At 45.7% G+C, this 22,253-nt stretch overlaps 2 protein-coding genes across 2 annotated transcripts; both read right to left on the bottom strand.

Moving 5' to 3' along the window:
• Positions 1 to 8,624: 8,624 nt before the first annotated feature.
• On the bottom strand, positions 8,625 to 9,596 carry LOC102463265 (olfactory receptor 52N4-like). The gene has a single exon (XM_006110229.2). The coding sequence runs from the start codon at positions 9,594 to 9,596 to the stop codon at positions 8,625 to 8,627; it is 972 nt and encodes a 323-aa protein (XP_006110291.2).
• A 9,856-nt stretch (positions 9,597 to 19,452) lies between these two features.
• LOC102463500 (olfactory receptor 52N4-like) lies at positions 19,453 to 20,845 on the bottom strand. The gene has a single exon (XM_006110230.2). It carries the CDS (start codon positions 20,840 to 20,842, stop codon positions 19,871 to 19,873), a length of 972 nt encoding a protein of 323 aa, XP_006110292.2. The 5' UTR covers positions 20,843 to 20,845; the 3' UTR covers positions 19,453 to 19,870.
• Positions 20,846 to 22,253: the final 1,408 nt, after the last annotated feature.

Genomic DNA, 22,253 nt, shown 5'->3' with positions numbered 1-22,253 from the left:
GAACGAGTCGATGCATTAGTAGGGCACAGAAATGTACACGGGTCCTTTGAAGGGACAGAAACACAGAAAAGTGGATTAGACACTTTTTAAAATAGTATCCTGAATATTGTAGAGCTATTAACAGTCTCCAATGGGGAATGACCATTTTGGTGATATTTACAGACACTTTCAGATAATGTTGGTCATAGTCAAGTTTGGAGAAGTCCTCAGCAAGCTAGGTGAATGGGCAGCACACTGGAAGAGGAATTTCAGTCTCAATAAGTTAAATGTGTTGGATCTTGGGACAGAAAAGCATGAACTTAAATGTTTTAACAGAGTTCCAATTTAAGTGTATAAACTCTGAACAGGGACTTGGGCATCATGGTACACTCGGCTCTGGGAAACCCAGGTCACAGTGCTAACATGGACCTAAAATAAGCAAAACCGTATGATCCAGGAGGAGAGGGATCGGAAATCTGACCTTTATGTTTAAGGTAGAGTTCTCACACATTCTCCTGTCAATTTTTCTTTGGGCCAAAGAAGTACATAAGGCTCATGGTGAGTGTAATCAATCCAGTTACATAGTCCCCTACTGAGGAAGTGGGTCTGGCCCACGAAAGCTCATCATCTAATAAACCATCTTGTTAGTCTTTAAAGTGCTACATTGTCCTGCATTTTGCTTCAACTACCCCAGACTAACACGGCTACATTTCTATCACTACCCTACAGGTGGGTTTAGGATGATCTCATTGAGACCAAAATTTGACCCCCAATGTTATCATTAGGCCAGCAGAGTGCACTGTAGCACCTGCCTGAAAGAAAGCTGGGAGAGGCAGCTAGCCAGAGTAAGGATTTTCAAATTGAACCAAAATATTCACAGTGCCCTCCAGCGTATTTACCTCTCCCCCCAGCTCAGTGTCATGCATGAACTTAGTGAGGATTCTATCCACCCCGTTATCCAGGTCATGAATAAAGATGGTGAATGAAAACTGCCCCAGAACAAACCCTTGGTGCATTCCACTTGATACCAACTGCCAACCAGACATCGAGCTGTTGATCACTATCAGTTGACTTCCTTAACTTGCTGGCAAGAATACTGTGGGAGACCTTTATCAAAATACTTGCTAAGGCCAACGTAGATCACGTCCACCACCATCCCTATGTCCATAGAGCCAGTTACCTTGTCATAGAAGGCAGTCAGTTTGGTCAGGGATGACTTGTCCTTGGTGAATCCACGTTGACCATTCCTGATCACTTTCCCCTCTTCCAAGTGTCTCAAAATGGATTCCTTGGTGTGTACCTCAGCCCGTACCTACAGTCTCCAGCATTGCCCACCAGCCTGAGTTCAACCACACTTTTCCTCTTTAACCTCAAGTGCTGGACACTTGCCCATGTGTAACCCCCCACACCTCAAATTGCCTAATGCTGCTGCACAGTGGTCCCCTCACCTGGAACTAAAACCAGGGGTCAGACTCCACAGTGAGAGCTCATAGAAACAAGTCCCTAGTCTGGGTGAAATTCAGTGTCTGTCTGCACTGAGAAAAGCCCTCACGGCTGGACCACGTACCATTTCTGACGGATTTTTGCCCCAGATCCGATCCCAAAGGATCGAACTTGCAACCCTGGGTTTAGCAGGTGGATGCTCAAAATGCTGAGCTACTCCTCCCTCCCAGTAAAAAGTAGCCTATCTTTCTGGGGTCAAAGGGAGCCTCAGCAATGGCTGCACCTGGTCAGGGAATGAGAGGGAGGGACACAGGGGGAAGGAGAGAGGATGCAGAGACTAAAAGGAGCCAGCATGACTCACTTTCCTCACAAGGTCACACAGCTTTCATGTACTGCAGCCTGTCAGACACCCAACAGAGCTTCCTGAGGCTGCTTCTCTGTGCTGGGAATTGCTGACATGGCCACGAGCCTGTGGTGGGGTGGCTCGTGGACGGGGGGTGGTCAGCTTGGAAGACAGTGTCAAAGACAGTCTGCTACAGTGCTGTCCGTGTCCCTTTACAGTCCAAGACACTGCCCTGTGGCCGGAGGAAATGCTGGAATGCAGGAATCCTGGAAATGGCAAAGATGCTTAATAACTTCTTTGTTTTGGTCTTCACAAAGAAGTCTGAAGGCATGCCTAACCTAGTGAATGCTAGTGAGAAGGTGGAAGGTTTAGAAGTTAAAATAAAAAAAGAACAAGTTAAAAATCATCTCAAAAATTGGATGCCTGCAAGTAACCAGGGCCTGATGAAATGCATCCGAGAATACTCAAAGAGCTGATAGAGGAGGTATCTGAGCCTCTAGCTATCATCTTTGGAAAATCATGGGAGACAGGAGAGATTCCAGAAGCGTGGAAAAGAGCAAATATAGTGCCCCTTTATAAAAAGAGAAATAAGATCAACTCAGGAAACTACAGACCAGTTAATTTTACTTCTGAGCCACGGAAGATAATGGAGCAAGTAATAAAGGAAATCCTCTGTAAACACTTGGAAGGTGACAAGATGATAGGGAACAGCCAGCATGAATTTGTAAAGAACAAATCATGTCAAATCAATCGGATAGCTTTCTTTGACAGGATAACGAGTCTTGTGGATAGGGGAGAGGCGGTGGATGTGGTGTAACTAGACTTTAGTAAGGCGTTTGATATGGTGTTGCATGATATTCTTATCAATAAACTAGGTAAATACAACTTAGATGGGGCTACTATAAGGTGGGTGCATAACTGGCTAGATAACCGTACTCAGAGAGTAGTTAGTAATGGTTCACAATCCTGCTGGAAAGGCATAACAAGTCGGGTTCCGCTGGCGTTTGTTTTGGGACCAGCTCAGTTCAATATCTTCATCAGCCATTTAGATATTGGCATAGAAAGTACACTTCCAGGCTGTGTCTAGACTGCCAAGTTTTTCAGCAAAAGCGACCGTTTTTGTGCAAAAACTTGCCAGCTGTCTACACTGGCCGCTTGATTTTGTGCAAAAACACTGACATTCTCCTGTCCGAAATCAGTGCTTCTTGTGCAAATGTTTTGACATTCCCGTTCGGGAAAAAGCCCTTTTCTGGAAATGTTTTCGCGCAAGAGGACCAGTGTAGACAGCTAAAAAGCACAAAAAAGCCCCGATGGGGAAAATGGCGATCTTGCGCAAAACCACGTCTAGATTGGCATGGACACTTTTCTACAAAAAGTACTTCTGTGGAAAAGCATCCGTGCCAATCTAGACGCTCTTTTCCGCAAATGCTTTTAACAGAAAAACTTTTCCATTAAAGGCATTTGCGGAATCTAATGCCAGTCTAGACGTATCCATTTAGTTTGCAGATGATACCGAGTTGGGAGGGGCTGCGACTGCTTTGGAGGATAAGGTCATAATTCAAAATTATCTGTACAAATTGGAGAAATGGTCTTAGGTAAACAGGATGAACTTTAATAAAGACAAATGCAAAGTGCTTCACTTAGGAAGGAACAATCAGATTCACTCATACAGAATGGGAATCAACTGTCTAGGAAGGAGTACGGCAGAAAGGGATCTAGGGGTTATAGTGGACCACAAGTTAAATATGAGTCAACAGCGTGATGCTGTTGCAAAAAAAGCAAACATGATTCTGGGATGCATTAACAGGTGTGTTGTGAGCAAGACACAAGAAGTCATTCTGCCGCTCTATGTGGAGAAATTGGAGAGGGTCCAGAGATGAGCAACAAGAATGATTAAAGATCTAGAGAACATGATCTATGAGGGAAGGCTAAAAGAACTGGTTTTGTTTAGTTTAGGAAAGGAAAGATTGAGGGGGGACATGATAGCCGTTTTCAGGTATCTAAAAGGGTGTCATGAGGAGGAGGAAGAAAACTTGTTCATCTTGGCCTCTGAGGATAGGAGAAGAAGCAATGGGCTTAAACTGCAGCAAGGGAGGTTTAGGTTGGACATTAGGAAAAAGTTCCTAACTATCAGGGTGGTCAAACACTGCAATAAATTGCCCAGGGATGTTGTGGAATCCCCATCTATGCAGATATTTACGAGTAGGTTAGATAAATGTCTATCAGGGATGGTCTAGACAGTATTTGATGCTGCCATGAGGGCAGGGGACTGGACTTGATGACCTATCGAGGTCCCTTCCAGTCCTAGTAGTCTATGATTCTAAGTGGAAACCAAGACATTTACATTAGCCCCTGAAGATGGTTTTATGGTGATCTCAGTGTGGTTTGTCCCTTACTGTTTTTATTTTGTCAGCGTTTCTCAAATCCTGTCTTTTGCTCCTGCTACTCAGAGTGCTGTTCCGTCAGAGTGCGGAGGGAGCATGAGGGAAACTCCCAGTATAAGTGGCATTTTGACACAGGCACAAAAAATGGCGATCTCAAGGAACCAGGACCCTGATTTTGCTCTCAGGGAGGCCAATGTCCATTTTGTGTGGCTCACAGCAGGAAGAGTGGGAGAGCAGAAACTGGCCAGTGTGGGACCCAGGCTTGTGGCGAGCCCTCTGGTCACACAGAGACTCGCTCAAATCCTAAGAGGGCAGCGAGGCTGCTGAATGGGAATATTTCAGAGAAGAAAAGTGAAAGCCATGCTCCCTCTTTCTTCCAAAAACCGGGGGAGAGGGGAGGAAGGAAGTGACTGAGACCGATCGAAGGACAGAGTAAGAGACACGGAACTGATATTAATACCAATTTCCCCCCAGCTATTTCCAATACATTTGTATTCCCAATCTGAGTGGGGCAATCCCTTCATTTTCTGACAAGACTAAATAGTTCAAGTCCCTGCCCTGGAAAATTCCTGCTCGGATTGGCCATGACCGGAGCTGCGGAACCATTCCTGAGCCCTTAGCACTAACCTCAACGCAGAAAAAGGCAACTCACCGAACTCCCACTTGGCAGAAAGAGGAGATTCCCTTCCTGCTACAGAGCCCCCGGAGTCAGCGTCTGAGTCGCATATGTCTGACACTCCCCAAACTGGACAGTCCCATTTATCATTCCTGTGAACCGTCTCTGTGGACTCTCAGGTTGGCAGGACTCCCAGATAATTCTCTCAGGTCTATGAGAAGGACAGAAGAAAATTGACCGTAGAGATCTGCAGCTTGAGAGCATCCCCTGGGAGTGAAGAAATAATTTGCTGAGACCAGAGCCAGATTCTCAGGGGAACAGGAATTATCCAGGCTTCTCAGTCTAGTAATTGATGATGGTTTGTTTACTCTGTGCAGTGCACTTCCAGGCGCACAGTGTGGAATTGTTGGCACCAGCCGGGGCTGAAAAAAATCCTCCTTTTTTGATTGACCATAGCAGCTTAAGTATCAGAGGGGTAGCCGTGTTAGTCTGAATCATCAAGAACAACGGGAAGTCTGGTTGCACCTTATAGACTAACAGATATATAGGAGCATAAGGTTTCGTGGGCAAAGACCCACTTCGTCTGATGCATGTAAGGAATTTCCACTACATTCATCTGAAGAAACGGGTCTTTGCCCATGAAAGCTTATGCTCCAATATAGCTGTTAGTCTATAAGGTGCCACAGGACGCCTTGTTGTTTTTTCCTAGCAGCTTAAGGCTACACACCACCATCAAAGCTGGAATATCCAGTCCCTTGACCTCTGTATAGTCATTGCCACCCTGTGGAGGTGAAATGACGTGATCCTGAAATGATGCAAAACCCGGGCACATGGCGCATGCTCAGCTACGCCCGCACCCAGGCCAGTCAGCCGGTAGCTTGGGCCAGCTCTGGCAAAACCAACAGCGTGGAAAGGGTTTTCTTCTCCCAGTGTTGCCCTTTGCAAATGCTGTCTAGGCACACTCCAGAGTGTGGTTTTGCCCTACTCTCCTCTTTCTTAATATGCACTGATGAGCATGAACTTACGTAGTTTTGTTTTACTCCTGTTCTAATCTTAGGGTGCATCTGCACTGACCCGTTTTTCCAGAATAAAGGCCTTTATTCCAGAAAAACAACCCTGTAGTGTGTTCAGAAGCTTCAGGAGGTAGCCAAGTTAGTCTGTACAGGATAAACTTAAAAAACAACAAATGGTCTGGTAGCACTTTATAGACTAGCAAAACATGTTGATGGGATCGTGAGCTTTCATGGGCACAGCCTATTTCTTCGCAGCTGTTCTTGAAGAAATCAACTGGAAAAGCTTATTCCAAAAGAAGCTTGCAGTATAGACGTACTCACAACATCCTCTGGCAAGGAGTTCCAAAGGTTCCCTGTGGCTTTTGTGAAGCAAAGTTTTCTGGCAATTCATTTTGTTTGGTGACTCAAGTTTTTCTGTTAAGAGAACTTTTGATTTACTTTCCCCACACCATTCAGAACTTTATACACCTCAGACACACCTCCCTCTAGTTATCATCTTTTCTAAGCTAAACGCCCCAGACTTACTATTGTCTCCTCATATAGAAGCTGTTCCATAATCCTAATTATTTGTGGGCCCTTTTCTACTTTTCTTCTATCCCATTGGGTCCCCTCCCCCCCCCCCCCCGCCAATGGATCAATGAGACCTGCATACGGAATGCAAGGTGTAGCCATAACATAGCTGTACATAGAGGCTAATTAATGTTTTCCATCTTTTTATCTATTCTTTTACTAATGATTTTCTATATTCATTTACCCTTTTTTGACTGCTGCACATTGAGTGGATATTTCAGATAATTATACTCTATGACTCCAAGACCTTTTTTTTTGAGTGGTAAAAGCCGTCATATTTATGGGTTGTGGGATTCCTTTGAAACTCTTCACTCTACTTTGGCCTTCACTATTATTAGTAGTTTTGTAGCATCTGCAAATTTTGCATTTCACTGTTTGCAGCTTTTCTCATATTTATAAATCTTTTGAACAGTAGTGGCACTAGTTGTGCGCAGATGTTTAGCTGTCTGTGTGGATTCTTGTAGGGTACATCTACACTGAAGGCTTATTTCAAAATAAGCTATTCTGGAAGAAATACTACGAAATATCTTATTTTGAAATAGCATATGTACAGTACAGGGAAGCTGCAAAATTAGTCTGAGATGGGCTCCTCTAATGTGGACGTGCTACCTCGATTTAGAGCCCCAGGAGGCACTGGGGAGTAATTACTATGAATGGCCCTGGAAAGGAGGTATTTTGAAATAGGAGCAGTGGAGCATCCACACTACTGCTATTCCAAAATAGCTATTTCGGAATAGGCATTATTCCTCTTGAAATGAGGTTTACAGAAGTTGGAATAAGCCTCCTGTTATTCGAATATATTTCAAAATAACAGAACTGCTGGGTAGATGCTCGCATTGTTACTTTGAAATTAAGAAAGTTATTTCAAAATAACTGTGCTGTGTAGGCGCAGCCTAGGGCTATGTCTACACTTGCAGCTTCTTGCGCAAGAAATATTCAAATGAGGTGAATATCACCGAGCCTGCTGTGTAGACATGGACTAAGGGATTTCAAAATAACGCTAGTTATTTTGAAATAATGTTCCTCTGTAGATGTACCCTTAGTTCTTTGTTCTTCAGGTTCTTTTTAGCTTTCCTAATTCTAGGTAAATATTGGAAAGGATTTTTTTTGCCTCCGACTGCTTCTTTCACTTTGATGTTCATCCACAGTGGCACTTTTTTTGGTCTCCTTACTATGTTCCAGTACCAGCTGCTCCAAGAATCAGTTGTTTAGGTTAAGTATCAGAGGGGTAGCCGTGTTAGTCTGAATCTGCAAAAGCAGGTGAGGCTGACTGATCTGTCATTCCCCAGATTGTCCTTCTTCCCTTTTTTAAAGATGGGCACTACATTTGTCTTTTTCAAATCATCCGGGATCTCTCCCAATCTCCATGAGTTTTCAAACATAATAGCCAAAGGCTCTGCAATGACATTTGCCAACTGCCTCGGTACCGTTGGACGCATGAAATCCAGATGCATGGATTCGTGTATATCTAGCTTTTCTAAATTATTCCTGACCAGCTCTTTCTCCACCAAGGGCTGCCCACCTCCTTCCCATACTCTGTTGCCTAGTGCAGTAATCTGGGAGCTGACCTTGTCTGCGAAGACAGAAGCAAAAAAATAATTGAGACTTCAGCTTTTCCCACATCATCTGTCACCAGCCTACCTCCCTCATCCAGTAAGGGCCCCATGCCCTCCATGATCACCCTCTTATTGCTAACATGTCTGTAGAAACCTTTCTTCTTACCCTTCACATTCCTTGCTAGCCGCAATTCCATTTTTGCTTTTGCCTTCCTGATTATTCCCCTTCATGCGCGAGCAATATATTTGTACTCCCCCCAGTTACCTGTCCAAGTTTCCACTTCTCATAAGCTTCTTTTTTGTTTGTTTGTTTAAGCTCATCAAAGATTTCCCTGGCAAGCCAATCTGGTCACCTACCATATTTGCTTTTCCTACTGCGCATTAGGTCCTTCCTGTAACATCACTTGGCCAACTTTCAATCAACTTCTAATGTGAAAGGAGTCCAGACTCAAAGTTTTCACCCATTATTTTTTTTTCATTCTTGCTTATTTACTTCTCTGTCCTCTCCTCCCATTCTGAGATGCAGAAACTGCCACCTAGATTTTGACCTTACACCTAAAAGCCTGATTTCAAAGTAATCATTAACTATTGAGCATTGTATTACAATTATTCCTGGGGAGTGCATTTAAATCATGGGATTGCCATTAGCTTGATCGCATCCTGGAGTACAAAGCCCTCGAATCCAGGTTCATACAGTCCATTTCCCAATAACCAGACATGTCATGTGGTTGCATAGTCAGTGATGCCAATCAAGAACCTTCTGCCGATGAATGCAACCACTTTCTCACGAAGCTCTTTGGTTTTGATACCATACACGATAGGGTTGAGCATGGGGGGCATGAGGTAAGTGAGGTTGGCCAAAATGATGTGCACAGAAGGTGTGATGCCTTCACTGAACCGGTACGCCAGAGTGGAGAAGAGGCCAGGGGGATAAGCCATGAGTATCACAAGGATGTGGGCGGTGCAGGTGCTGAGGGCTTTCTGGTTGGCTTTTTTGGAGGAGATTCGGAGGACGGCCCTGATGATCAGCACGTAGGACATGGCAATGACCGTGACGTCAAACCCAGTGACTACAAATGCCAATGCCAAGCCGTACATTCTGCTTCCTGTGATGTCCCCACAGGACAACTTTGCCACAGCCATGTTGTCACAGTACGTGTGGGGGATAATGCGACTGGCACAGAACAGCAGCCGGCTCAGGAGCACAGGAAGGGGCAGAATGAAGAGAACAGCTCTTACCACACACACCAGCCCTAGCTTAGTGATTCGTGCATTAGTGAGGATGCTGGTGTATCTCAGAGGGTTACATATGGCCACATAGCGATCAATGGCCATTATCATTAGGACACCTGAGTGCACAGTAGCAGTTGCCTGAAAGCAGAAGAGCTGGGTGAGGCAGCCAGCCAGAGTGATGCTTTTCAAATTGAACCAAAATATACCCAGGGCCTTTGGGATGAAGGAGGTAGATGTGACAATGTCTGAGAGCGCCAGCATGCAGATCAGCAGATACATCGGCTTGTGCAAGCTCTGCTCTTTGACCACAATAGACAGCACCGTGAAATTTCCCAACAGAGCTGCCATGTAGAATGCAGCAAAAGGGATGGAAATCCAGATGTGGGCATCTTCCAGGCCAGGGATGCCCGTTAGAATGAATGTTGGTGGGTCAAAGGTGGTAAAGTTGAAAGCTTTCATGAAGTAGTTGATGCATCAATAAGTCTTAGAAATGTACAAGATTCCTGTGAAGTGAAAGAAACACAGAGAGGGGGATTACACAATTTTTAAAATAGTATGCTTATTATTGTATTGCTATTAACAGCGTAAAAAGGTTGATGAGTTATTAGGTGATAATATTCAGAGAGGGTTCAAGAATATTTAGGTCAACGTCAAGTTGAGAGAAGTCCTCAGCAAGCTATGTGAATGGGCAGCATGGTGGCAGAATAATTTCAGTATCAGTAAGTTCTATGTGTTTTATCATGGGATGGAAAAACATGAACTCAAATGTCTTTACAGGGTTGTAATTTAACTGCATGAACTCAGGACAGGGCTTTGGGCATCATGGTACATTGCTCTGGGAAACCCGGCTCATAATGTACTCATGGACAGAAAATAAGCAGAACCTTGTGATCCAGGAGAAGAAGAATGGGAAATCTGACCTTTATGTTTAAGGTTGAGTTATCACAAATTCTCCTGTGAATACTTTTTTCCTTCAAAGAAGTACATAAAGCTCATGGTGACCACTTGTTTTATCATTAGGACAGCTGAGTGCACAGTAGCACCCGTCAGGAAGAAGAAGAGCTGGGTGAGGCCACCGCCAGAGTAAGGGTTTTCAAATTGAACCAAAATATACGCAGGGCCCTCCAGTGTATCTACCTCTCCCCCTCAGCTCAGTGTCATACATGAACTTGGTGAGGGTGCAATCAACCCCCTCATTGAGGTCATTAAAGATGTTGAACAAAACCCAGAACCGATTGTTGGTGCAATCTACTTGATACCAACCAGACCTGAAACCATTGGTCACTCCCCGTTAAACCCTTTGATCAACCTGGCTTTCTCTCCACCTTATCGTCCATTTATCCAAGTCATGTTTCCTTGACTTGCTGGCAAGAAGAGCGTGAAAATCATACTCCCTCCCTAAAAAGGGCAACGATTGAGACTTATAGAAGGACAGAGTAAGTGACAAGGAACTGATCTTAAAAACAAATATTTCTCCAAACTATTTCCCATACATTTGTGATGTGTCTACACAGCACCCTTAGCTCGAAATAAGCTACTCAATTTGCACTATAGAAATTGCGTAGCTTATTTCGATGCTCTTTCAAAATATCTTACTTTGTCATTTGGCCCTGTCTACACAGTGCCAAATTTTGAAATAACTCACTATTCTGAATTTCCCCTCAGTCCTCGTGGAACAAGGGTTACCAGGATGTCGGAATAAGCCACAAGTTATTGCAAACTGTATTTTGAAATAACGGGCTGCTTCAGGATATGTGGAGTAGCTATTCTGGGATACTTCCGGTATCCAGAAATAGCTCTGTCATGTAGACATACCCTTGAACTCCCACTTCGAGTGGGGAAATCCCTTCATTTTTTTGACAAAGAGTTAACATTTCTGTCCTGGTTAATTCCTGCTCAGACTGTTCATGACAGGAGCTCAGGACCGGCCCACAACATTTTGGCACCTGCGGTGAAGAGCTCAAATGATGCCCCCATGCCTCCTCGCTTGGGCCAAACAGGTCTCAATTCTGCCTTCTTCCTGTTCTATTCCTCTCATGGTACTGCTCTGCTTCCCACTCCAATAAAGGGGAACTAACCAGCAGGAGACATAATTTTCTACACTGAGGGTACGTCTAGACTACAGGCTTCTGTCGACAGAAGTTTTGTCGACAGATACTGTCGACAAAACTTCTGTCGACAAAGCGCGTCCAGACTACATTGAGTTCTGTCGACAAAGCAAGCTGCTTTTGTCGACATGGTAGTCTGGATGCAAAGGACAGTTTCCATTCAATAACACCTTCTGTCGACAAAAACTCTTAAAATGAGGTTTCCTCATTCCTCGTAAAATGAGGTTTACATACGTCAACAAAACTGCTGAGTTCTGTCGACGCTATGTCGACAGAACTCAGCGGTAGTGTGGACACAGGTATAGTTTTGTCGACAAAAGTCCACTTTTGTCGACAAAACTCTGTAGTCTAGACACACCCTGAGGGTCCTTGTGGTGCCCCCCCACACACACAGTCTGGCACCTGAGGTGACTGCCTCAGTTCGCCTCATGGTAAGGCCAGCCCTGCAGGAGCTGCAGAACTCTTCCTAGACCCTTAGCACTAACTGTAATGGAGAAAAAAAATCAACTCACCAAACTCCCACTTGTCAAAGGGAGATTTCCTTACTACAGAGAGAGGCCGAGCCCTCCCAGTCAGTGTCTGATGGTCGCCAAACTGGTCAGTCCCTTTTATCATTCCTGTGCACAGTCTCCGAGGACTCTCAAGCTGGCAGGGCTCCAAGACAATTCCCTTGGCTCCGTGAGCAGCAGAAACAGCAAAAAATAGACCCTAGAAAACTGAAGCTTGAAATTGAGCCCCTGGGAAGGAAGAAATGATTGGCTGAGACCAGAGTGCAGATTCTCAGGGGAACCAGGTTTGTGCAGGCTTTTCAGTCTAAGAATTGACAAAGACTTTTCTCTGTGCAGTGCACTTCCACCTGCACTATGTGTGGAAATGTTGCCACCACCATTGTGCCTGGAATATCCAGTCCGTTGTCATTGCCACTGTGTGGAAGTGAAATGACGTGATACTGAGCTGATGCAAACCGAAAAGCATGGAAACGATTTTATTCTCCCACTGATCCATCCTCTCTTACCTCTTCGCAACTACTGGCTACCAGTTCCTATGAAAACTTCAGAGTGTGCCTTTGTATTCCTGTCCTCTTGTTTAATACCCATGGATGAACATATCCTCCTTGAAGTTATCTACAGGCTTTTTTTTTCAAATCTTTTTTTACTCTCAGTCTTCACAACTTCCTCTGGCAAGGAGTTCCAAAGGTTCACTTTTGTTTTTGTGAAGAAAAGTTCTCTTTTGTTTGTTTTAAACCCTCCGATTATTCATATTATTTGGTGACCAATAGTTCTTGTGTTACGAGAACTTTTTGTTTACCTTATCCACCCCATTCATGACCAGACACACTATTCACTCCTCATACAAAAATTATTCCATACCCCTCATCAATTTTGGTACCCATTTCTACTTTTTTCTGCTGCCAATTTGTTGTTTTGTTTTCTTTTGTTTGTTTGTTTGTTTTCCAATGGGGTAGCGAGACCTGCATCCAAAATCCAAGATGTAGGCATACCAAAGAATCATACAATTGTTGAATACTAGAATTGGAAGGGACCTTGAAAGGTCATTGAGTCCAGTCCCCCGGGTCTCGCAGTAGGATCCAGTACCATCTAGATCATCCCTAATAGATGCCTGTCCAACCTGTACTTACATACCTCCAGTGATGGAGATTCCACAACCTCCCTAGGCAACTTATTCCACCATGACAGCTAGGAAGTTTTTTCTAATGTCTAACCTAAACCTCTCTGGATGCAGTTTAACCCCACGGATTCTTGTCCTATCTTCAGAGGCCAAGGAGAACAATTTTTCTCCCTCCTCCTTGTGATAACCTTTTAGACACTTGAAAACCACTATCATGTTCCCTCTCAGTCTTCCCCTTTCAAAACTAAACAAGCCCACTTCTTTCAGCCTTCCTTCATAGGTCATGTTCTCTAGACCCTTAATCATTCTTGTTGCTCTTCTCTGGACCTTCTCCACATCTTTCTGGAAACGTGTCCAGAACAGGACATAATACTCCAGTTGAGGCTTAATCTGAGCAAAGTAGAGTGGAAGAATGACTTCTCATGTCTTGCTCATGACAATCCTGTTAATGCATCCAAGAATCATGTTTGCTTTCTTTGCAACACTGTCACACTGTTGACTCATATTTAGCTTGTGGTCCACCATGACCCCTAGATCCCTTTCTGTGGTACTCCTTAGATAGTTGCTTCCCATTCTGTATGTGTGACACCATAGCTATATAGAGAGGCAAACTGATATTTTTCTACTTTATTATCTATTGTTTTTTTATCTATCCTGTGACAAGTCATTTGAGGGACACTTGTGAGGTTGAAAATCTTCATGTCTGTTCTCACTTTACTACTAAGTGCCTCATAAGGCAGAGGTGGGGAGACAGAGACGGAGGAGACACGGGACACGGGGCAGCACAAACCAGCTATACCAATGGGGGGCCAGAGATAACATACAGCAGGAAACTGAGGGGCAGAACCAGGAGAGTGGGTGCCAGCCCTGCTACAAGTAACATGGCAGCCGACCATTATAAGCAACTGTGGAGCGCAGGGTGGGGCTATGAGCAGAGGGCCAGCGCAGGGAGATATCGGGCATTGAAGGCTGGACTCAGAGCGGGGGACATGAACCCGATAAGTGGGCACATGCCAAAGAGAAGGGTCCTGCCACAGAATGATTGGGGGAGGGAGTGTCTACCACCAGAGCCAGGGAGTGTGCAGGCAACTTGGGATATGTGAGGAGCAGATGGCGGATTGTGGAATCCCTTTGCTCAAAAAGCCTCTCTCACTTTAAAAAAAAAAATTTCTCACCGTGCTCAAGAGACCCTTCATCCCCAGTGCCTGTCCATCCCCAGGAGCCCAACAGCCCCTCCTGCCCCAGCACGCTGACAGCTCCTCCTTCCCCGGCGCCCCAACAGCCCCTCCTGCCCCAGTGCCTGACAGCCCCTCCTGAGCTGCCCCACCAGCCTTTATAGCCATTTTGTGTCCTCTGCAAACTTTTCAACCTCACTCTTGACCCTTTCCCCCTGATCATTTCTGAATATGTTGAGCTGTGATACAGTGGTAGAAATGTAGCCGTGTTAGTCTGGTGCAGCTGAAACAAAATACAGGCCTGTGTAGCTGTGGTGTTCCCCCTTTTGGTTGGCTGTGTAGGTGGGTGTTCTCCCTGTTTGCTGTGTCGCCTGCTAAACAATATCTGCTTTATCTTGGCCTACTAAAATGTTATTTGCTTTCTTTTAGCTAATTGATAGCTGTTTTATTTCATTTTGTTTTTCCTTTATATAGATTTGAACAGGATGGTAATGCAAGGTTCCTGCAGAAGCCCCATTTTGAGGCACTTGGAAGAGAGGAAAGTGATTAGGAATAGTCAGCATGGATTCACAAAACGCAAGTCATGCCTGACCATTCTGATTAGCTTCTATGATGAGGTAACTGGCTCTGTGGACATGGGAAAGTCAGTGGATGTGATATACCTTGACTTTAGCAAGGCTTTTGATACGGTCTCCCACAATATTCTTGCCAGCAAGTTAAGAGAATGTGGCTTGGGTAAAGGGATAGTAGGATGGATAGAAAGATGGATAGAAGGCCAGGCCCAGTGGGTAGTAATCAATGGCTCGTTGTCAGGATGGTGGTCAGTTTCCAGCAGAGTGCCCCAAGGTTCGGTTCTAGGGCCGGTTTTGTTCAATATCTGTATTCATGACCTGGAGGAGGGGATGGATTGCACCTTCAGCAAGTTTGCAGATAACATTAAGCTAGGGGGAAAGGTAGATACGCTTCAGGGGAGAGATAGAGTCCAGAGTGACTTAGACAAATTGAAGGATTGGGCCATAAGAAATCTGATGAGGTTCAACAAGGACAAGTGCAGAGTCCTGCACTTGGGACAGAAGAATCCCAAACATTGTTACAGGCTGGGGACCGACTAGCTAAGTAGTAGTTCAGCAGAAAAGGACCTGGGGGTAACAGTGGATGAGAAGCTGGATATGAGTCAACAGTGTTCCTTTGTAGCCAAGAAGGCTAATGGCATATTAGGTTGCATTAAGAGGAGCATTGCCTGCAGTTCCAGAGATATCATTATTCCCCTTTATTTAGCTCTGGTGAGGCCACATCTGGAGTATTGTGTCCAGTTCTGGGCCCCCCACCACAAAAAGGATGTGGACACATTGGAGAGGGTCCAGCGGAGGGCAACCAAAATTATTGGGGGGCTGGAGCATATGATCTATGAGGAGAGGTTAAGGGAGTTGAGTCTGTTTAGTCTCCAGAACTGAAGAGTGAGGGGGGATTTGATAGCAGCCTTCAACTTCCTGAAGTGAGGTCCTAAAAGAGGATGGAGAGAGGCTGTTCTCAGTAGTGACAGATGGCAGAAAAAGGAGCAATGGTCTCAAGTTGTGGTGGGAGAGGTCCAGGTTGGATATTAGGAAAAACTATTTCCCTAGGAGGGTAGTGAAGCACTGGGATGGGTTACCTAAGGAAGTAGTGGAGTCTCCATCTCTAGAGGTGTTTAAGTCTCGGCTTGACAAAGCCCTGGCCGGGTTGATTTAGTTGGGATTGGTCCTGCCTAGAGCAGAGGGCTGGACTTGATGCCCTTCTGAGGTCTCTTCCAGCTCTATGGTTCTATGATTCTATTATTCCTAATAAATATTCATAAGGTCCCTGAATATTTTGTCCAAGCAGAGATGGTACCCTCAGAATTCTTAGGATGGTAGGTCCAACTATGGACAAGGGGTTGAACATCAGGAACATTTTGGCATCAAAAGGTGTATTTAGGTCTAGGGATCTGGGAGATTGGGGCTTCTGTCCCAGCTGTTGCTGATGCAGTCCACTCCGAAGTGTTTTATTCTTTCGGGTCAGAAACTAAATACATATTTCTATCTCTTTCTATAACGGCTTTCTTACTTCCTTAATTTTGCTTACGTTTGCTTTTAGGAATCTTACTACCACTTGGTCCCAGGTCTTCCAGAGGAAGGGAAGCCATCCTTCTCCATCTAACCGTGGGGTCCTTGTGTGTGTAGGAAGTAGTATTATTATTACTCTTTATATACTTAGATAAGTTTTAATTTGATTGTGTTAATGACCTCTTGGGAAGGAATTCAAGTGATTTGTGCTCTTGCTGCTGTTTTTGCTATGGTGGTTATCATAGTTGTCCCTTTAGCAATAAAATTGTTTTCTATTTGATGTACTGAGTTAAAGTGTGGTTGCTATCAGTTACCTGCCAGCCCTCAAGACGGGAAATTTTATGGTTCCACTGAACTGTAACTCGAGATAGAGGACGAATCTAGATTTTCTGCTCAGATTGGCAACCTTACCCATTCAAATTTTACTAAAACTCCTTCCCAGGCTACAGCTGTCCCAGCTGTGTCCGGACAGTTGGCATAGCTGACCCCGAGAGAACTGCATAAGGACCAAAAGATCCATTCCAGGACAGAGGTGTCCAGCCAGGTTTTGCATGGACAAAACAGAATATGAACACCTGGTGGATTCTTAAAGGATGCTAAGACATACAGACCCATGCCAATGGACCGAGCTCAGTCTGGGGTGGAAGATTGTGCTTACTCCTAGGCTGGCTAAAGATATTACCTGTGAGATACACGATAGTACAAACAAATTACCTATAGTCATCCTGGCCACAGTGAAGGGGCTTGAAGCGGAAGGGGCAGGACCATGATACTTCCCTGCTTCCCCACTCATAGACCGTGATTGGTCTAGAGGTGAGGGAGCACATGACGTCTTTGCTCCCCTCCCCAAGGTTTCCGCTAGGTGCCCATGCCCCTGGCAGTGGGAGATTTCACACACTCCTCCTTCTGCCTACAGGCCAATCAGAGTTTGGGGGCAGGGGAGTGCAGAAAGTCTCCTCTTGCCCTGCCAGGAGAATGTGGTGCTTCTAAGCACTGTGTGCTCCTGGTAGCATGAAGGAAACTTCATGCACTTCCTCCCGCACCCCCAGACCCTAACTGGCCTGGTAGTGGAGGAGTGGCAGGTCCTCTGTGGGCCAGATCAACCCACTTGGAGGGCTGCAACCAGCCCACAGAGGCCCTTTTGCCAACCCCTGGTTTAAAGTATCCTTTTGCTCCAAAATCTCTTTTAATAGCACCTCAGTCTAGGAGAGTTTCTCTGCTTTGTTACTGAAAAAACTGATTCAGGGTTGGGAATTTCCTTCACTTCCTCCACTATGAAGATGGATACAAAGACTCCTTCAGCATTTATACCAGGAAGTTCTTAGTGGCCAAATTGGTATCCACTCTCCTGGTTCCATCCCCTCAGCACATTATATTGGCACATTTATCTATAAATCAAGGAACAGATTGGTTTATTTTTTTCACAAACCTAATACAGGGCTAGTTCAAAAAAGTTGCCAGTCCTAGCAGGGGTTGGTTCACATACACAGCAAATTTCTGAGATGAAAATCAAATTCAATCTCACAACCTCCTTACTGGGGTTTATATGTCCCTTAAAGTGTTTCAAACAAAAAGAATACAGGTAGTCCCCAAGTTACGCGGATCCGACTTATGTCGGATCTGCAGTTACGAACGGGGATTTTCTTGCCCCGGAGGACTCGAGCGGCGGGACACTTGGTCCCGCCGCCCACCTCCTCCGGGGCGAGAAAAGATGCTCCCTGTCTCCCTGGTCTGCTGCGGGAGCCAGCAGACCAGGGAGATGGGGAGCAAAGCGGCGGAGGACCCGGGGCCGGACCCACGGCCGCTTCCAGATCAGCTGGAAGCGCCGCGGGTCGGGCCGGGTCCTGCGCGGCTTTGCTCAGCGTCTCCCTGGTCTGCAGACCAGGGAGACGCTGAGCAAAGCGGCGGAGGACCCGGGGCCAGACCCGCGGCCGCTTCCAGATCAGCAGATCTGGAAGCGGACGCGGGTCCGGCCCCAGGTCCTGCACCGCTTTGCTCAGCGTCTCCCTGGTCTGCTGGGGGGGGACGCAGCTAGTGCCCCCCCCAGCAGACCAGGGAGATGTGGAGCAAAGCCCGGGGCCTGTGGTAGAGCAGGTGGGGCGCTGCCGGTTGGTCCCGCAGCACCGCTCCTTGGCGCTACTGGACCAACCCGGCAGCACCCCAGATGCTCAGCCCCAGGAGTCCTGATTCAGCCACTGCTGATCAGTTTCAGCAGTGGCTGAATCAGGACGCCTGGGGCAGAGCAGCTGGGGTGCTGCTGGGTTGGTCCAGTAGCACCGAGGAGCGGCCGCGCTACTGGAGCAACCCAGCAGCACCCGAGCTGCTCTATCCCAGGCGTCCCCAAGTCAGCCGCTGCTGAAACTGACCAGCGCTGACTACAGGAAGCCCAAGGCAGTGTTGCTCTGCCCCAGGCTTCCTGGAATCAGCTGCTGATCAGTTTCAGCAGCAGCTGACTTGGGGACACCTGGGGTTCTTAAGTTGAATCTGTATGTAAGTCAGAACTGGTGTCCAGATTCAGCGGCTTAATCTGGATGCCAGTTCCGACTTACATACAGATTCAACTTAAGAACAAACCTACAGTCCCTATCTTGTACGTAACCCAGGGACTGCCTGTAGTCAGATAATTGTGATAAAAATAGCACAAAGGCAGCCCAAATCATGAGTCATTTTATGTCATCCTGAACAGGGAAAATGTTTTCTGAAAGTTTCTCTTGCACAGATTTGTTCTTCTCAACTTTATCTAAAAAAAGAAACAAACTTTTCTCTCAAGTGCTGCAAACACAAGCAGCAATAGCAATGGAAGAACAAGGAAGCCAAGTTCACAACAGACTTTATTCCAGGTTTCCTCAATGAGTGGTAGACCTTCAACCCAAAACGGCTTTGCTTGGTTGTCCTCAGTGTGAGACCAGTGAGCCATGGGTGAAAATCTCCACTGCTGCTCCAAACGGCCGAGATCTCCACAAAACAATGGCAATGAAGAAATACAGTTTATGTAGAACTTCGTCCTCAAAGCGATTCAGTCAGCTGGCTAGCTTGTGCTAATTTCTGTTTCATCAATTTCACAAACTGCAGCGTGAAACAGTCATTGTTAGCATTAATTATGCAATTTCCAACTAAAAGCTACTCCAAAATCAACTAGGCAAAGCAGTATGTTTGAGTCCCACATGATATGGGAGTTTAACACAACAGCGTGTAACTTGGATTTCTCAGAACTTCCAGCAGAACCAGCTTAACTATTCACCCCAGGTGGCATCAGGAATAAACCAATGGGAATACAACAAATTCATCCAATCTTATTTGGATGAAGCATGATTATCAGTTACTCACCTGCCAAAGACACAAGGCACCTGGAAAAACATATCTCAAAGTGGTATCCAAAGGCTGCTTCAGAGTTCCCTGCCTTAGCTAGTCTTTCATAACTTCTTCAAAACATTTAGATCACAGTGTCTTTGCTGTGACATCACTTGGATAACTTTCAATAAACTTCTAATGTCAAAGCTGTCCAGACTCAAGTTGTCCATCCTCTCCTCCCATTTCGAGAAGCAGAAACTGTCAACTAGATTTCCACATTGCGCCTAAAAGACTGCTTTCAAATTAATCATTAGCTATTGAGCATTGTATTACAATTATTCACGGTGAGTGCAATCAAATCATGGGATTGCAATTAGCTTGATTACATCCTGGGGTACACAGCCCACGAATCCAGGGTCACACAGTCCAATTCTCAGTAACCACATATGTCATGTGGTTTTATAGTCAGGGACATCAGTTGAGCATCTTTTGCCGATGAATGCAACCACTTTATCACGAAGCTCTTTGGTTTTGACCCCGTACACGATAGGGTTGAGCATGGGGGGCATGAGGTAAGTGAGGTTGGCTAAAATGATGTGCACATAAGGTGTGATGCCTTCACTGAACCGGTGTGCCAGAATGTAGAAGAGGCCAGGGGGATAAGCCATGAGTATCACAAGGATGTGGGCGGTACAGGTGCTGAGGGCTTTCTGGTGGGCTTTCTTGGAGGAGATTTGGAGGACGGCCCTGGCGATTAGCATATAGGACGTGGCAATGACCGTCAAGTCAAACCCAGTGACTACAAATGCCAATGCCAAACCGTACATTTTGCTTCCTGTGATGTCCCCACAGGACAACTTTGCCACAACCATGGTGTCGCAGTATGTGTGGGGCATAATGCGATTGGCACAGAACGGCAGCCGGCTTAGGAGCACAGGCTCAGGCAGAATGAAGAGAACAGCTCTTACCACACACACTAGCCCTAGCTTAGCAATTCGTGCATTAGTGAGGATGCTGGTGTATCTCAGAGGGTTACATATGGCCACATAGCGATCAATGGCCATTATCATTAGAACACCTGAGTGCACAGTAGCACTTGCCAAAAAGAAGAAGACCTGGGTGAGGCAGCCAGCCAGAGTGATGCTTTTCAGATTGAACCAAAATATACCCAGGGCCTTTGGGATGAAGGAGGTAGATGTGACAATGTCTGAGAGCGCCAGCATGCAGATCAGCAGATACATCGGTTTGTGCAAGCTCTGCTCTTTGGCCACAATAGACAGTACTGTGAAATTTGCCAACAGAGCTGTCATGTAGAATGCAGCAAAAGGGATGGAAATCCAGATATGGGCATCTTCCAGGCCAGGGATGCCCGTCAGGATGAATGTTGGTGAGTCATCTTGGGTGAAGTTGGAAGCTGCCATGAAAGAGTTGATGCATCAGTGGGGCACAGAGATGCACAAGGTTTCTGTGAAGGGACAGAAACACAGAAAAGTGGATTAGACACTTTTTAAAATAGTATGCTAAATATGGTAGCGCTATTAACAGTCTCCAAAGGGGAATGGCAATTGAGGTGATATTTACAGCCATTTTTAGATTTTGTAGGTCATAGTCAAGTTGAGAGAATTCCTCAGCAAGGCCACGTCCACACTCAGGGGTCCTTTCGAAAAAAGTACCCTTTTTTCGAAAGAACTTCCCCTGCATCCAGACTCAAGCCGCGTTCTTTCGAAATTATTTCGAAAGAACGCGGCTTTTCTTTCGATGGCGGTAAACCTCGTTTCACGAGGAAGAACGCCTTCCTTCGAAAGTTCCTCTTTCGAAGGAAGGCGTTCTTCAATGTAAAGAGGCCGTCTTCGAAAGAGAGCATCCAGACTCGCTGGGTGCTCTGTTTCGAAAAAGCGGATTTCCTCTATCGAAAGATCCGCCTGCAGTCTAGACGCGATCTTTCGAAAGAGGCTCTTTCGAAAGATGCTTTCGAAAGAGCCTCTTTCGAAAGAAGCCTGCAGTCTAGACACAGCCCAAGCTAGGTGAATGGGCAGTAGGCTGGCAGAGGAATTTCAATCTCAGTAAGTTTAATGTGTCAGATCTTGTGATGGAAAAGCATGAACTCAAATGCCTCAGCAAGGTTCCAATTTATGTGTATAAACTCAGGACAGGGACTTGGGCATCACGGTGGGAAACCCAGGTCACAGTGCCAACATGGACCCAAACTAAGCAAAACCTTGCAATCCAGGAGGAGAGGGATTGTAAATCTGACTTTTATGTTTAAGGTAGAGTTCTCACAAATTCTCCTGTCAATTCTTCTTTGGGCCAAAGAAGTATATAAGGTTCATGCTGAGTGTCAATCAATTCTATTATATAGTCCCCTACAGGTGGGTTTGGGATGATCTCATTGCGGCCAGACCTTTCCTCTTTAACCTCCAGTTCTGGATACTTGCCCATGTGTAACCCCACACACTGCGAAATGCCCAGTCCTGCCACACAGTGGTCCCCACACCCAGATCTAAAACTGAACCCAGGGGCCAGACTTCACAGTGAGAGCTCATAGAAACAACTCACGAGTCTGGGTGAAACTCAGTGTATGCCTGCACTGGGAAAATAAATACATATATGGAGATGTACCTAACTCATAGAATTGGAAGGGATGAATCCAGTCCCCTGCCCTCACAGCAGGACCAGGTACCATCCCTGATAAATTTTTGCCCCAGATCCCTAAAAGATCTCTCAAGGATTAAACTCACAACCCTGGGTCCAGCAGGCCACAGCTCAAACCACTGAGCTATCCTTCCCCTGTAAAAACCAGCCTGAACTATTTCTCTGGGGTCAAAGGGAACC

This window comes from Pelodiscus sinensis, chromosome 1 (assembly GCF_049634645.1).
Source record: "Pelodiscus sinensis isolate JC-2024 chromosome 1, ASM4963464v1, whole genome shotgun sequence".
NCBI classification, from domain to species: Eukaryota; Metazoa; Chordata; order Testudines; family Trionychidae; genus Pelodiscus; species Pelodiscus sinensis.
This window is presented reverse-complemented; position numbering and strand designations above follow the sequence as displayed.